General features: G+C 38.5%; 1 protein-coding gene across 3 annotated transcripts in view; it reads right to left on the bottom strand.

Moving 5' to 3' along the window:
• Positions 1-13,226, bottom strand: part of WDHD1 (WD repeat and HMG-box DNA binding protein 1) — a 32,689-nt gene that overhangs the window by 18,568 nt on the left and 895 nt on the right. For all 3 annotated transcript variants that reach the window (XM_080594101.1, XM_080594102.1, XM_080594103.1), the window contains exons 3-9: positions 11,856-11,967; positions 8,611-8,762; positions 6,303-6,414; positions 5,748-5,798; positions 3,652-3,747; positions 2,089-2,181; positions 997-1,103 (exon numbers count right to left, since the gene is read on the bottom strand). In XM_080594101.1, coding sequence (XP_080450227.1) covers positions 997-1,103; positions 2,089-2,181; positions 3,652-3,747; positions 5,748-5,798; positions 6,303-6,414; positions 8,611-8,762; positions 11,856-11,967 — 723 coding nt within the window. The remainder of the gene's footprint in view (positions 1-996; positions 1,104-2,088; positions 2,182-3,651; positions 3,748-5,747; positions 5,799-6,302; positions 6,415-8,610; positions 8,763-11,855; positions 11,968-13,226) is intronic.

Raw genomic sequence — 13,226 nt, 5'->3', positions numbered from 1 at the left:
AGGCTTTGCAGAGAGATCTTGACAAATTAGAAGGCTGGGCAATCACCAGCCACGTGAAGTTTAACAAGAGCAAGTGCCGGATTCTGAGCCTGGGACAGGGCAACCCTGGCCGTACTTATAGACCGGGGGACAAGAGGCTGGAGAGCAGCCCTGTGGAAAGGGATCTGGGGATTTTGGTCAACAGCAAGCTGAATATGAGTCAGCAGCGCGCCCTAGCAGCCAAAAGAGCCAACTGTATCCTGGGGTACGTCAAGCACGACATTGGTAACTGGCTGAGGGGAGTGACTGTCCCACTCTGCTCTGTGCTAGTGTGGCTCCACCTTGAGAGCTGTGTGCAGTTTTAGGTGCCACAGCAAAAGAGGGAAATAAAGCTAGAGAAGTATCCAAAGAAGAGCTACAAAGATGGGGAAGGGTCTGGAGGACAAGATGTATGAGGAGCAGCTGAGGTCCCTTGGTTTGTTCAGCCCCGAGCAGAGCAGGCCGAGGGGAGGCCTCATGGCGGCCTGCAGCTCCCTCACGAGGGGGGCGGAGGGGCAGGCACTGAGCTCTGCTCTCTGGGGACAGCGACAGGACCCGAGGAAACGGCATGGGGCTGGGACAGGGGAGGGTCAGGCTGGGTGTGAGGGAAAGGTTCTGCACCCAGAGGGTGGTCGGGCACTGGGACAGGCTCCCCAGGGCAGTGGGCACAGCACCAACCATGCCAGAAACCAAGAAGGGTTTGTACCATGCTGTTAGAAACACGGTTTTACTTTTGGCTGGTCCTGTGTGGAGCCAGGAGCTGAACTTGATGATCTTTGTCAGTCCCTTCCAACTCAGGATATTCTATGATACTCAGTGGAACTTCAGCTAAAAGCTTACAGATTTACACTGTAAACCTCACCAAGACTTTTCAATAAATAGAGTTCTATATTTGCACAAATAAGTTTTGCAGAAGAGATAAAATTCTATTTCAAGATGCAGCATATATTTAGGGAATTATGGAACAGCACTACATACCTCTCTATGCACTCCTGGGTTTCCACCTTCCACACCACTATACTCCCATCCACACTTCCAGCTACCAGGTACTGTCCACAAGGAGACCAGGCCACAACATTCAAGGGCTAGGGAACAAGAAAATTTAGATAAAAAGAAGTATTACCAATCCATACACAGCACTCATATCCTGAAGTATAAAGCAGACACTCTGGAAGGAAAAAATCTTAATCTTTAGCAAACCACATCCAGACCACAAACCACATAATAGAGCTGGCTGCAGGTAGTTCCCAGCAAAACCATTCCTTAAAGATAGCACACCTATTTTTCTTCTAGGATATTTACCTTCTGTCACTAAAGGCTGCCATGAGGGCAAACAAAACCTAATTCTAGACATGTACACAGAAAGAGCACATTTTGCAAACTTGGCGCTGAACAAAGCTTTTTTTAAGCTTAATACAACTTCAAAAATCAAAATCAAAGACTGTGTTCTGTATCTTGATAACATTCCAGTTGTTATATATCCCAGTATACCTTCAAGTCAGTGAAAAGTATTAACACAGACTCTATACATCTAACAATTATACTAGGAACGTTTTCTTTCACCCGAAAGTTTCCAAATAGATTTTGAGGTCAAAAGCAAGAAGATGGCACAGTTAAGTCTATCGTGTAGCTAAATTTCAAGTTAATAAAATAACGTGAACAAATGGTATCTCTACTGTGTAAAGAAATACTCTTGAGATTTTCCCGAAAATACTATGCATTTAGAACAATTTGTGAAAACAGATATTCTTCAGCTTCACTCAGTGACTCACCGGTTGACTTTAGAGACCTGGTGGGTCTCTAAAATAAAATATAAAATAAAATATAAAAAATAAAATATTATAAAATAAAACAAGGAAAATAGGGGAACCAGAGCCAGGTACATGTTTGACACTCATCTGGTATCTCTTGCTTTGGTTTCCAACATAAAGCAACAGGATCAGAAACGAAAGTGTAACCAATCATTACCAAGAGGAGGGGGAATAGAGCCGTACTGTCCAGAAGATAATTTCTGACAGAATAACATTTTAACTACGGAAGATTTAATAAGCAGCTTGTTTGCGTACCTACCTGGGCAATGGAAGTATCTGATAGATCAAATCGATGATCCCAGGTTTCTCTTCTGTATAGCTTAACAACTTTATCTACAGGAATTGCCAGCAACTGTTCCAAGGAGACAAGATTTAGGCAATTTAGAACAAGTTATCTTCCAAGCAAAACATTCAAAGAACTAGCATAGCTCCTTCATTCCAAAGTATCACACTTGTGGCTGTCTAAGTATTTAACAGTTCTCTTAGCATCCTAGCAGTGCCAACTGAGAAAGAAAAGAACGCTACAGAAGTAATCTTGAATTACAAGGTTCTTCAATGCTTTCCATATGCAACACAGCAAATAATGGCTGTTGTCATTTCAATCTTCATTTCTTCCTGGCAGAAAACAGATGATAATGACAGCTGCAACATAAGGTTAAAAGTTCTTATTCATGAAACAGCTAACAAACACGCATAAATAGTTTTCAATGTTCTGAGCACAAGACTTATGTTCTTCCTTTTCCTCCCTCCCCAAACCTCTTTTGATCAGGTTACAATTTCTCTACAAATCTTACCTGAATAGCTGACTCCTGAAATACCTCATTTCATATTTCACAAACCTACACAACGTTACTGCCTGTTTACTTCTTGGGATTTGGGTGTGATTTTCTTTTTATTTGTTTGGTCTTCTGTTTTTATGATTGCTAATAACCTGCTTTATAATAGATGCAAGGCACCTTCCTACATTTCATGTGTGCACACACATACAAAGAAATAGATTATCCAAGTCAAAACTGTGAGAAAACACTGGAAAATACTCTTTAGACCCTGCACACTAGAATGTCAATAGTTTGGCAGAACCTATTCATCCTTTATTATTCCAGCCAATAGGCGAGGACAGAAGCCACAAAGCAATTTTTCCCCAGATGGCCAACTCTTGCTCAATTCCCTGCCCTTTACTTCAAGTATGGTGCAGCGTGCCTCGTGTCACCTGGGTTTGAATTTATCTGCTCCTTTCTCCTCTCCCCTTCGCGTTATCAGACGCTGCAGGGGTATTCTAGGTTACGTGATACAAAGACACCTACACAGCTATGCAAACTTCTGTCCCCCAACCTCTTTTGGTAAGTGATCTGTACATGGTGCTCTTCCGTCACAGAACGGTTTGGGTTGGAAGGGACCTTAAAGATCATCTAGTTCCCACCTCTGTGCCGTGGGCAGGGACACCTGCACTAGACCAGGAACAACTTACTACAGAGGATATATTGGCACAGCAAGATTACTGATATGACCAAATTTAAGTACAGAAAGTCAGAATCGATGCTCTGTTGTGAACAATTAGATTACCTACCTCATGTACAATCTTCTTTCCTACCCAGCACAACATGACTGTTTAACATTGTTTTGGGCTGACAGCTGGCAAACAGAGTCTGGTACTTAAACAAGTAACCATTTCCAGGTTTCTGTTTTTCCTAAAAGTGAACTTCATCCCAAATATTTTCCTTAGTCCCTGGAGCTGGAATTTGCACTTGCCTGGATTGAATTCTACTGTACTTCCAAAGAGAAATGAAGGATTAAGATGTGGCTAAAACAATCTGTCACTTACCTTCCCACTGCCAGGTTGCCAGCCAAGTCTGCATATCGATTTAGCATTTATCACATCATTACATTTCTGCAGCAGAAGCCAATTTGTCACGCATGTCTGAAAACAAAATATTCAAAAATGAGTTCTCTAGTTTCGTGAAAATCTACTGTATTTTAAAAATTCCTAAGGAAGTGTAGAAAAAGCTAAAAGGAAACAAGATGTAACATTTCTGGAACCAAAATAATCTCTTTCATCTGAATACAATGGCACCTACCCCCTTAAAAAAAAAAAAAAAGGAAAAAAAAACACTGCAAAATACTCTGCTGATGTAGACGTGAAAATATTTTAAACTACAATGCAACAACTTGTCAGAGAAATGAGACCAGAGAACAAGTGTTTTTAATGAAGTACAGAACACGAGCTCACATATATTTTGGTTATAAAGAGAGATATCTAGCCAAATGGCATTCGTCAAATCCAGATTGACTGTAGGAAGGTGACACACATCAGCCTGAATCTCACCATACCAATACAAACATGAATGAATTGCCACATTCTCATATTACAGCACAGATGATATACATTACTGCCGCAGTCCCAGGACACAGCCTAATTGCCCCAAAAGGCACCCACTGTCAGTCCGGAACACTAGATTTCACATTAGTAGTATGGTTTTGTTTTAAAAAGTAGCAATTACACGTGTGAAGTACATACCAAAGTGTATTTATAGGAGTAATTCCACATGGATTCTTATTCCAGTCAACAATGGCATTTACCAAAAATAATCCCACATACATGCAGAACTGCTTTTTTAACAGCGTTCACCTGAAACCCTCTTCTCAAGTCCCTTAGAGTGCAAGGCCAGCAGAGAGAATTATTTGCACAAATATTGCCAAGCTGAGCCCAATGACTGTATTTCTAATAAATGATGTTCTTCGAACTGTGATTTACATCCCCCTTGTGAGTAATTGTTGTGAAGTGGGTTATTTGTTGTAGTTGTTTGGTTGTGGTTTTTTTTGTTTTTTAACAAAGTAGAATAGCAAGCCCCTTATCTTTTAAAAAGCCTTTTACTCATTACAACATGGTCCCATCTCTACAAATAAAAAAGGTTGACAGGCACTAAGTCAAACTTTGATTCCTTGGAAAATTCCTTGGAAAACTAACTATGTGTGCCACAGACAGAGAGCAAGAGAGACGAAAGCAATACTGTGCACAAGAATCCCTATCAAAGAATAATGGGCATCACTTCACCAATCTTGGCATGTGAAAACCAAACCTCCTCCTAATATCAAATCAAAGTACCCATATTCATATGATCAAGACTAACTACCCAGAAGGTTTATAAAAGAAGATGCTGTGTAGCATCTCTGAACGTCATTTCACCCTCACTGGTTAGTCCCCAATCCTGAAAATTATTCAGTATTTCATAGGGAGCACAGGAAAAATAAATAAAATATATTTAGATAACTGTTTATTAGCATAAAAATTTCTTCCTTAACCCTGAAAGCAACTAGCTGAAATTCTGAAACCACGGTAGCCCTCCCCGTGGCAGGGGGCTGGAACTGGATGATCTTTAAGGTCCCTTCCAACCCAAATCATTCTACGATTCTATGAACCAAGGAATCCGATGGTAATTGCTACTTTCACATGAAGGGTTATTTTCAAATGCACCGAGGACGAAATACACAATTTTGACCAATGAAGAAACGTGAACAAAGGAAATTAGGGATACCGCAGGCAGAAATAAGAGCCCACAGCTACCCAGGCAGTATTTCACACTCAGGCTTGGAATTTCTCCCAGAAATAGATAAAAGTATTCTATAAAGTACAGTCAAACTTCTTCCTAAAAAAATGAGTTCTCCATTCACTATCTCTTCTTTCAAGACTTCCAACGCTTAGCTACCCTTTTATTTGCATATTAATTTTATACATAAACATTTTTTTGCAAATACTACCAACAGTTACTGATGACATATCAAAGAAACATTTATTCCAGCAGGATTACTTTAGTCTAGTTCTTTTTGTTGTTGTCTGTGAAATCCCTGCTTTCTTAAACAACTAAACAGCTAAAGCAACACTGAAGCTAAAACAACTAACTTGAAAGGCAGGCCTCTTACCTGATCCGCAATTTTCCATACTCTGACAGTGCCATCGCAGCTTGCTGATGCCTGTGAAAGAGTTTTGTAAATGAATTAAAGACAATGAGAAATTAACGCTACAATATAATAAAAAAAAAACCTTTAACCAATGCTACAGACATATAATACAGAAGTAGTTTTAAAAAGGAAGTCTCCCAGTTTAAACCATTTTAAGGCTTAAAGCTTTCTAATACTGTCAAATCATCTTGATAATACCACTTGACTCCAAGTGACCGTAATTACAAAAAAGGCTCAAAACTAATATTAAATTACTTTAGTGAACTACCTTTTCACCTCTAAAATAAGATCGGCATTAGATTCCAGAAGAACATAGATGGTAATTGAGTGGGAAAGCAAAGACTGAGCTCTCCTGGGAGGCAACAAATTCTCACACATTCCATCATCAGTAGTCAGCTGAAATTAAGTAGTCTGATGTGCCCACTCACTGTTGTTTTACTCCAAAAATAACTCACCCCCCATGGAGAAGGAAATTCAAAGAAGAAAGTAAACAAGTTTTTGTTTTGTTTTTTTTACCAGATAAACATCTCTGGGGTCAAAAGACAGGCTTAAAACAGGAGCGTCGTGTCCTCGGAACGTCTTCTGCTTGCTGCTGTCAGTCACCTCCACAACTTTGACCATAAAGTCACTGTAGATCACAACGGCACAGTCATAAGGTTATTAACGTTAGTATCAACGGTGACAGAACATTTGTTTACAGCAATAAAAATTAAATTGGACACTAACTATCTTTTGGGGAAGTTGTAACTCTTGACACTATGATCTAAGGGAAAATGAGAATCTCAAGGCTTACTACAAGAGGAGCAAGGTCAGATCGTCAGATCATTTTTATACAAATCAAAATTCATAACATATGGTTGCTCTCTGAAGAGGATATTACGTGCACACAGACCACATAACTGGTGTTAAACACATTAAATATAATATTCAATGAGATTCAGTGCTTAAGACCTGTGCTTAGATCTTGTTAAGTCAGCTTTCTGGTATCTATCTGGTAAATGGGACCTGTATTCATTATCATCATTCTCTTGGTCAAAAAAGATAGCACAAATATTTTATTTTTTAAAGTTTTTACCAAGATTATTAAGACCATTTATTGTATCAGATATAATAATTGCCTTTTTTTTTTCTTTTTCAACTTCACTCCCCTTTCCAAAATTACAGACATTGCTGCAGTTTAATTCAAAAAGTCAATGCTAATAATTTCTAAGTCAAAGAGCTCCCGTGACAATCTTTCAGTACTACTCCCTGTCATGCTTCACAGCAACACTTTCAAAGAGGAATTTTGGGCTCTGTAGGGTTAGTCATTACCTTACCTACACACAGAATTGCAACCTCTGTTTTGTCAAATATCTAAATGCTAGCCAAACAGTCATAAAAAGAAGTCTATAAACTCTACTGGGAGACAACTGAAGTGATGTCAGCTCTCTTAAACTAGGCAAAGCAACTTTAAAGAAAATGCAGGCAGTAAGATAGTCTTTGCTTATTTAAGAAGCCACGGAACTATTTTTCAAACAGTTTAAGTGAATTTTGGCAGCCACCTCGACATTAAACTTATACAAATCTAAGTGTACAGACTTCATGTAATAATGGAGCAATCTGTGACAAGTAAAGGCTGCGTTCTTAGCTGCATTCCCTCGTATCACAGATGTCACCTCCTTCAATGTGTTGCAGAAGACCTCATCGAGGGGTGACCTCGGTTTCACAAGCTCTTTTTCCTAACGTGAGGACCCTGGTCAGGCTGCAGAAGAACTGGCTTTCTGTAAAAGTTTTTAGAAACAGAAAGAGCGTGTTGTCTGCTTAATCTCTCTAATCAAACTCAGATCCTGGGGCAGAGCTGTTCCCTCAGAACCGAGCACTGGCAAAGAGCCCAAATCCACGATCTCTGTCGGATTTAGAGATTAGAACAGTTACTGTCCCCAGCTGTCCAGTCGCCCAGTTTTGGTGAAGCTGGCGTGTCTGCTCTGCAGCTGCCAGAATTTACAGTCCAGCATGTTGATCCAAATTGCTTTCTAGTTCAATTCATGCTTAGAGGAGGCAGGCGGCAGATGTAATGTTCTGCCATCTCTGCCGTAGGAATGCAGGACAAATTCCAGTAGAGAAGCAGGCAGGCAGTCTGGGTTAGCTAGAGTACCTAAAGAGCTCACCAAATCCAATTAAGAACCACCTGAGCCGTAAATAAATGAACAAGAATGTTGCCTGCTTGCTATTTTGCCATCTCTGTTAAAGGACTGGCATGTACTACATAATTTCTCAGGGCAGCATGTTTGCTTTTAACTAAACTATGCATTTAATCCCCCTCAGGGGAGTCTTGCAACTGTCGTTTGTTATCATTTGGCAGAAGGGTGATGATGCTGATGCCAGAGAATGACTCAAAGCTCTCGTGCAAATCACAACCCAGCTAACTTTTGTACATGCATATACATCTGCAGCACCATGACCCCAAAGAGTCAAGACATTATCCTAAGCGCACACTAACAAAATCCTTGATGCTGCAATGAGATCCATATGGGTGAACACTTACGATTATGCATTATAAGACTGAAAACCGAAAACACTCAAGGCTCCTGAAGAAAAAGAATGATTTCACAACACCACATTTCCACTTAAAACTATTTGGTGGGTCAAATATCTCTCACAGAATTTTTTCCTAACAGTCCTTTTCATTCCTTCCCCCGCCACCATTGCTCCTGGAAGGCATTTTGCATTACTTTACAACCCACAGCGGTATGCGGATTAATAATCTCATTGGCACAATTGCCATGTGAGGAAGTCGCTGGACCTTGAATGACAGCAATGTTCTTCCTTATCAAGCACAGATTACCTAGATCCAGCAGCAATTTTGGTACCATCACTGTTAAAGACGACGTGGTTTGCATTCATGGTGAAACGAGTGAGGATGCCATCAGGAGCTCCTTCAGGAAACGTATGTATCTGAACAGTATTGTTTGATACTGCTGTGATCAGTCTCCCATTCTTAAAAACAAACAAACAAAAAAACCATTTGTTAGTGAAACCATATTTATGCCCAAGGAGCCAGAAATGCCCTGTGTTCCCAATATTTGGGCAGATTAACCTTAGTAGCTCCAAAAGACATCAAGAGTAGCAGAGAAATAATCTATAACTTGTATTTCTTCCACCCAAAAATAGAGAGAAACACAGTAACTTTAATACTTTATCACTTAAACCAAACTATTAAAGGCTAAGAAAATTATTCTTTGTTTCAATACACTAGAATCTGCTAGATTTAATATCAAACCTCCAGTTGTTTTGCTAGACTTAAAATGCATGATGTTAACTACATGGTAATTTACTCCATCAAGACATTCCCCACCTGTGTATCTACTAAAATAATGAATTCTCAGAGAAGTCACTAATGAATTTCAAAGAACTGTCTGACCTTCTTCAGGTAGACAGAAAAAGGAAATCTTTTTATTTAGGCAAGAGCACTCTTAGAACAGGAGGAATCTTGCATCCTGTTTAGATTAATATGCTACATCATCAGGAGAGGGCATCCTTGGACTGATCTTGCCAGCTAAATGCCGCTAGGGAAAGATGAGAAGTTCACGAACTACAGCTTCGTCCTTTGCAGAAACAGAAGGCAGATGTCGTCTAAAAATGATTCCAGATTGAAGTGATTCCAAAACAAAAGAAAATTATCCTATGCTTAGAACTGCAGTATATCTTCTTAAAGTGACAATACTATTCCTCACTCGGATACAGCAATAAATTTTTGAAATATATAGAGAAATGCTCTATTTCATTTTTTTTTAAAAAAGAAAAGCAGTGTAAATTTACAGTAAAAATCACAAAGAAAAAGAAAGCAGCAGCCAGTAGTAAATAACCTGAGAAAGATATCAGATTTATTACTTATTACAAACCAGTGCCCCATAAAAGTGTCTTTAGTGAAGCAAGTTTTTTGAAATAAAACCTCCTGAAGCTTCAGAAAGAATTCATAATCTCATCGTTTAAAAATAAATCCCTCAAAACTATAATTCCTCTCCAGCAAGCTAAGAGCATAGGACTGTTCCTACTGCTGTCCAAAATTTAAAAACAAGAGGGCAGTTCTTCACCGTGAGGGTGACAGAGCACTGGGACAGGTTGCCCAGAGAGGTTGTGCAGTCTCCTTCTCTGGAGATATTCAAAACCTGCCTGGATGCCATCCTGCACAACGTGCCCTACGTGATCCTGCTGGGCAGGTGGGGTGGACCAGATGATCTTCAGAGGTCCCTTCCAACCTTGGACATTCTGTGATTTCTCCCTCCTGTAATAATTAATAATTTTTTACAGTTTCTGGCACTGATTTGCTAAGAGAACTCACTCAAATCACCTCATTTGGTGTGTGAAAAGATAAGTAACGTGATGATGATCAACAGCAAAACACTAAAAAGCAATGACGAAAACAGATGTTGCAGGTATTGAGCAAGATACATAAGTTATGTCAAAAGGAATATAAGAAACAGAAGAAAGATTTTATTTGAGGCAGTTGTTTTGGATATGGTTTCAAATGTTCAGTTTTAAAATAATACATCTGTATGAATTCTCATCTATTTCACCATTTATATTCCCCTCCAAAAATCACAAATAGTTAGTTGAAAAACAATTTTAAAAATATCCTTTATGACTGCAAAGTTAACTCTACCATATCTAAAGAAGAGATGTAAACTTCTGGAATTCCTCTCTTCTTCTACTATTGCCATAAAGACAACATTTTGGACCTTCTATTATTAATGTAATGTAAGAATAGTAGCACACAAAAGAATTGCTGTGAGAATTCTCAAGCTAAATACATAAATACGCATAGTAAAAAAAAGATTTGTTTTCTATTATACAAATTGACATAGGTAGATTATTTGTCTTCTTACTTACAAATAATCCCTATTTCAAGATATACCACAAGGAACCGCCTTAACATTGAAATAAACAGAGCAGGTTGTACTACAAATGCCAGAACAAGTCAGTCAGGTGACAGAGATACTTCTAATCAGCATTCTCAGAAATTATTACTAATTACTGTTAAACAAGAATCTTGTTCTCCTCTGACTTGGGGTGGGGAGCAAGGGAGGAACAAGATGTCAGAAGCACATTTTGGCCTACAAGCAATTTTGAGAGCTAAATATCAACTAATTATTTAAAAAAAAAAAAAAGTATTACCAAAGCATTACCAGGCACTGACTCCATGAAAGTAATTTTTGATTAAAATAGACTCTAATTCCTTGGGCATTAAAATAGGTCCACTCAAAACAACCTCCTGGCTTACCTATTTTCACGTAACCTTCCTCCCCCAGTTAACACCATTTCAGAGCCTCTGAGATTGGGAGGGCAAGAGTTGGAATGAGCTGCAGTTACAGGCTGTTGGTAAAATATTCATTCCCTCATCACTGAAGAACTGAGCTGTCACTGAAAAACACTTTTCCTAACACTTGATGACTACATATTATGCTGGGAAACTTTTTGCAACTAACATTGTGCAAAACCACTGAAACAGTCTACAAAGTTCACTGCATAATTAGTTTAATCTGCTGGGTTTGTTTTTCAAAAGGGAGATCAAAGTCAGAAATAAGTATAACTGACTGTGAAGCGAGAGGAGTAAGAAAAACTAGTATTATGGAATTTTAGTATAAGGAATAATTCCTCTACAAGCCCATATGGGATAAAACAAGTTGTCAGGAGTACTCATTTATATACAATGCTTAGTTAAAATATTCTATAGACACATTCAATGCAGTTTTCTGTTCGTCTAAAAGGTATTTTTTCAACACTGCTTTAACATTTTCACTTAAGACACAAAGGTAGAATGTGGACACAGGCTCAAATTTAAACAAAATCTGATTAAACACCATTCAACGTTGTTTTCCATATATTGACACAAAGGCAAGGATCTGCATATTTAACCTCCATCAGACTGAAATGTGCTATGCACAATATTATTCCTGCCTTTTTCTGTGTATTATCTCAATATATGTATAATGTTACTTATATGAGCAGTATCTTAACAACCTCAACAGTCACGTTATGTATCAACATCAGCATGACAGAACTTAACTCGAGTTCTGTTAACTACGATACCTTTAGAGCACATGAATAGGCCTTCTCTCCAACGTTAATGGACTTCGGATCGTCATCATCCAGGTTCTCCCAAATCCTAACATCTCCATCACTGCCACAAGTTACAATGCAGCTGTTCAAAGACAAGGATTTGTTAACATTCAAGTACAGAAAGGACAGCCACTCTGGCTTTCAATCCCAAAATGAAAATGTTACTGAAGCGTTTGGTTTTTTAACTGAAACACAATACATAGTACGTGATTCGCTGAATGCCATGTTTAATAAACATAGAAAAAAAATGCAGGACCATAACAGAGTACCTGAGTCTCTGATAACTGGTTAGGCCTGGCACCCATTGAACTCACCCTTACATATTTTAAGTCAATCCATTTTTTCCATGATCTAGATGATTTTTTTTCAGAGGACTTAATTAGTACCGATTTCACTTTGGGCCGGGCATTTAATTGCTTCTTAAGCTTTGAAAATTTACCTTACAGCTAATTACAAAGCTGAGGCCAAAGCAAGGGTGCTAACACACACCCTTGACTGAAGTTAACCAAGCTTAACACGTTCCAGGCCTACAGAGTTCTCAAAAATAGTTAACATAGGATTCAATTGTCAAGTCTGTTAGAGTTAGCTTTCACAACTTTAAGGCAATAAACAATAACCTGAAGTACAAAGCAAATATGTAAAAGTTTGCATAGGATTTTTAATTAAATACTTTGTGAATCTATAATCAAGCTTTGCATTCTTTCTTTTCCCCAGATGCAGTCCCCCCAAAAAATCTAAAGTATTACAAAGTCAGTAGAGAAACTGTGATGTTGCTCCTCTGGCGCTGTTCTATAAGGTCTGTACTTTGCAAGCAACACTGTGATGATACTGAAAATATTGACATTGGAGGGCCCAGCAATACTGGACCAGTGGTCTGCAGCAGAGATGTCTGTTTTATTTTGTTGTGGTGTTTTGTGTTGTGTTTTTTTTTTTTTTTAATATATCTGCATTTTGATGAAAGATACTTAAATCTTAACTCTATGCAAACAAGACTTTTTGTGGTTGGAGGGGGGGGTTGGTATCAGACTAACTCTACAGTCCTCTTTGTAACAAGCCTAATGACCTAAAGAAAGGGATAAGATAATGTGCATTTAAACCATTATCAATATGTAAGATTTAGACTGTAAATTCATTTGAGATTTCATTCAGGCTTACCATTTATTTTTAATCAAAAAAATGGGTAACGGCAAAAATTCAGTTTTTATTTATGCACGCAAGAACTAGCGTTAAGTAGAACAAGAAAGAATAGCAAGCCAGTATTGGATTTCTTCTGCTATAGTTTTAATTTCTTATTGGATATATAAACATATTTTCTCCAACATACACATGTGTATATATATA

This window comes from Anser brachyrhynchus (genome assembly GCF_964034855.1).
Source record: "Anser brachyrhynchus genome assembly, chromosome: 5".
NCBI lineage: Eukaryota > Metazoa > Chordata > Aves > Anseriformes > Anatidae > Anser > Anser brachyrhynchus.
The sequence above is the reverse complement of the archived record's forward strand: the minus strand, read 5'-3'. Positions and strand labels throughout refer to the sequence as shown.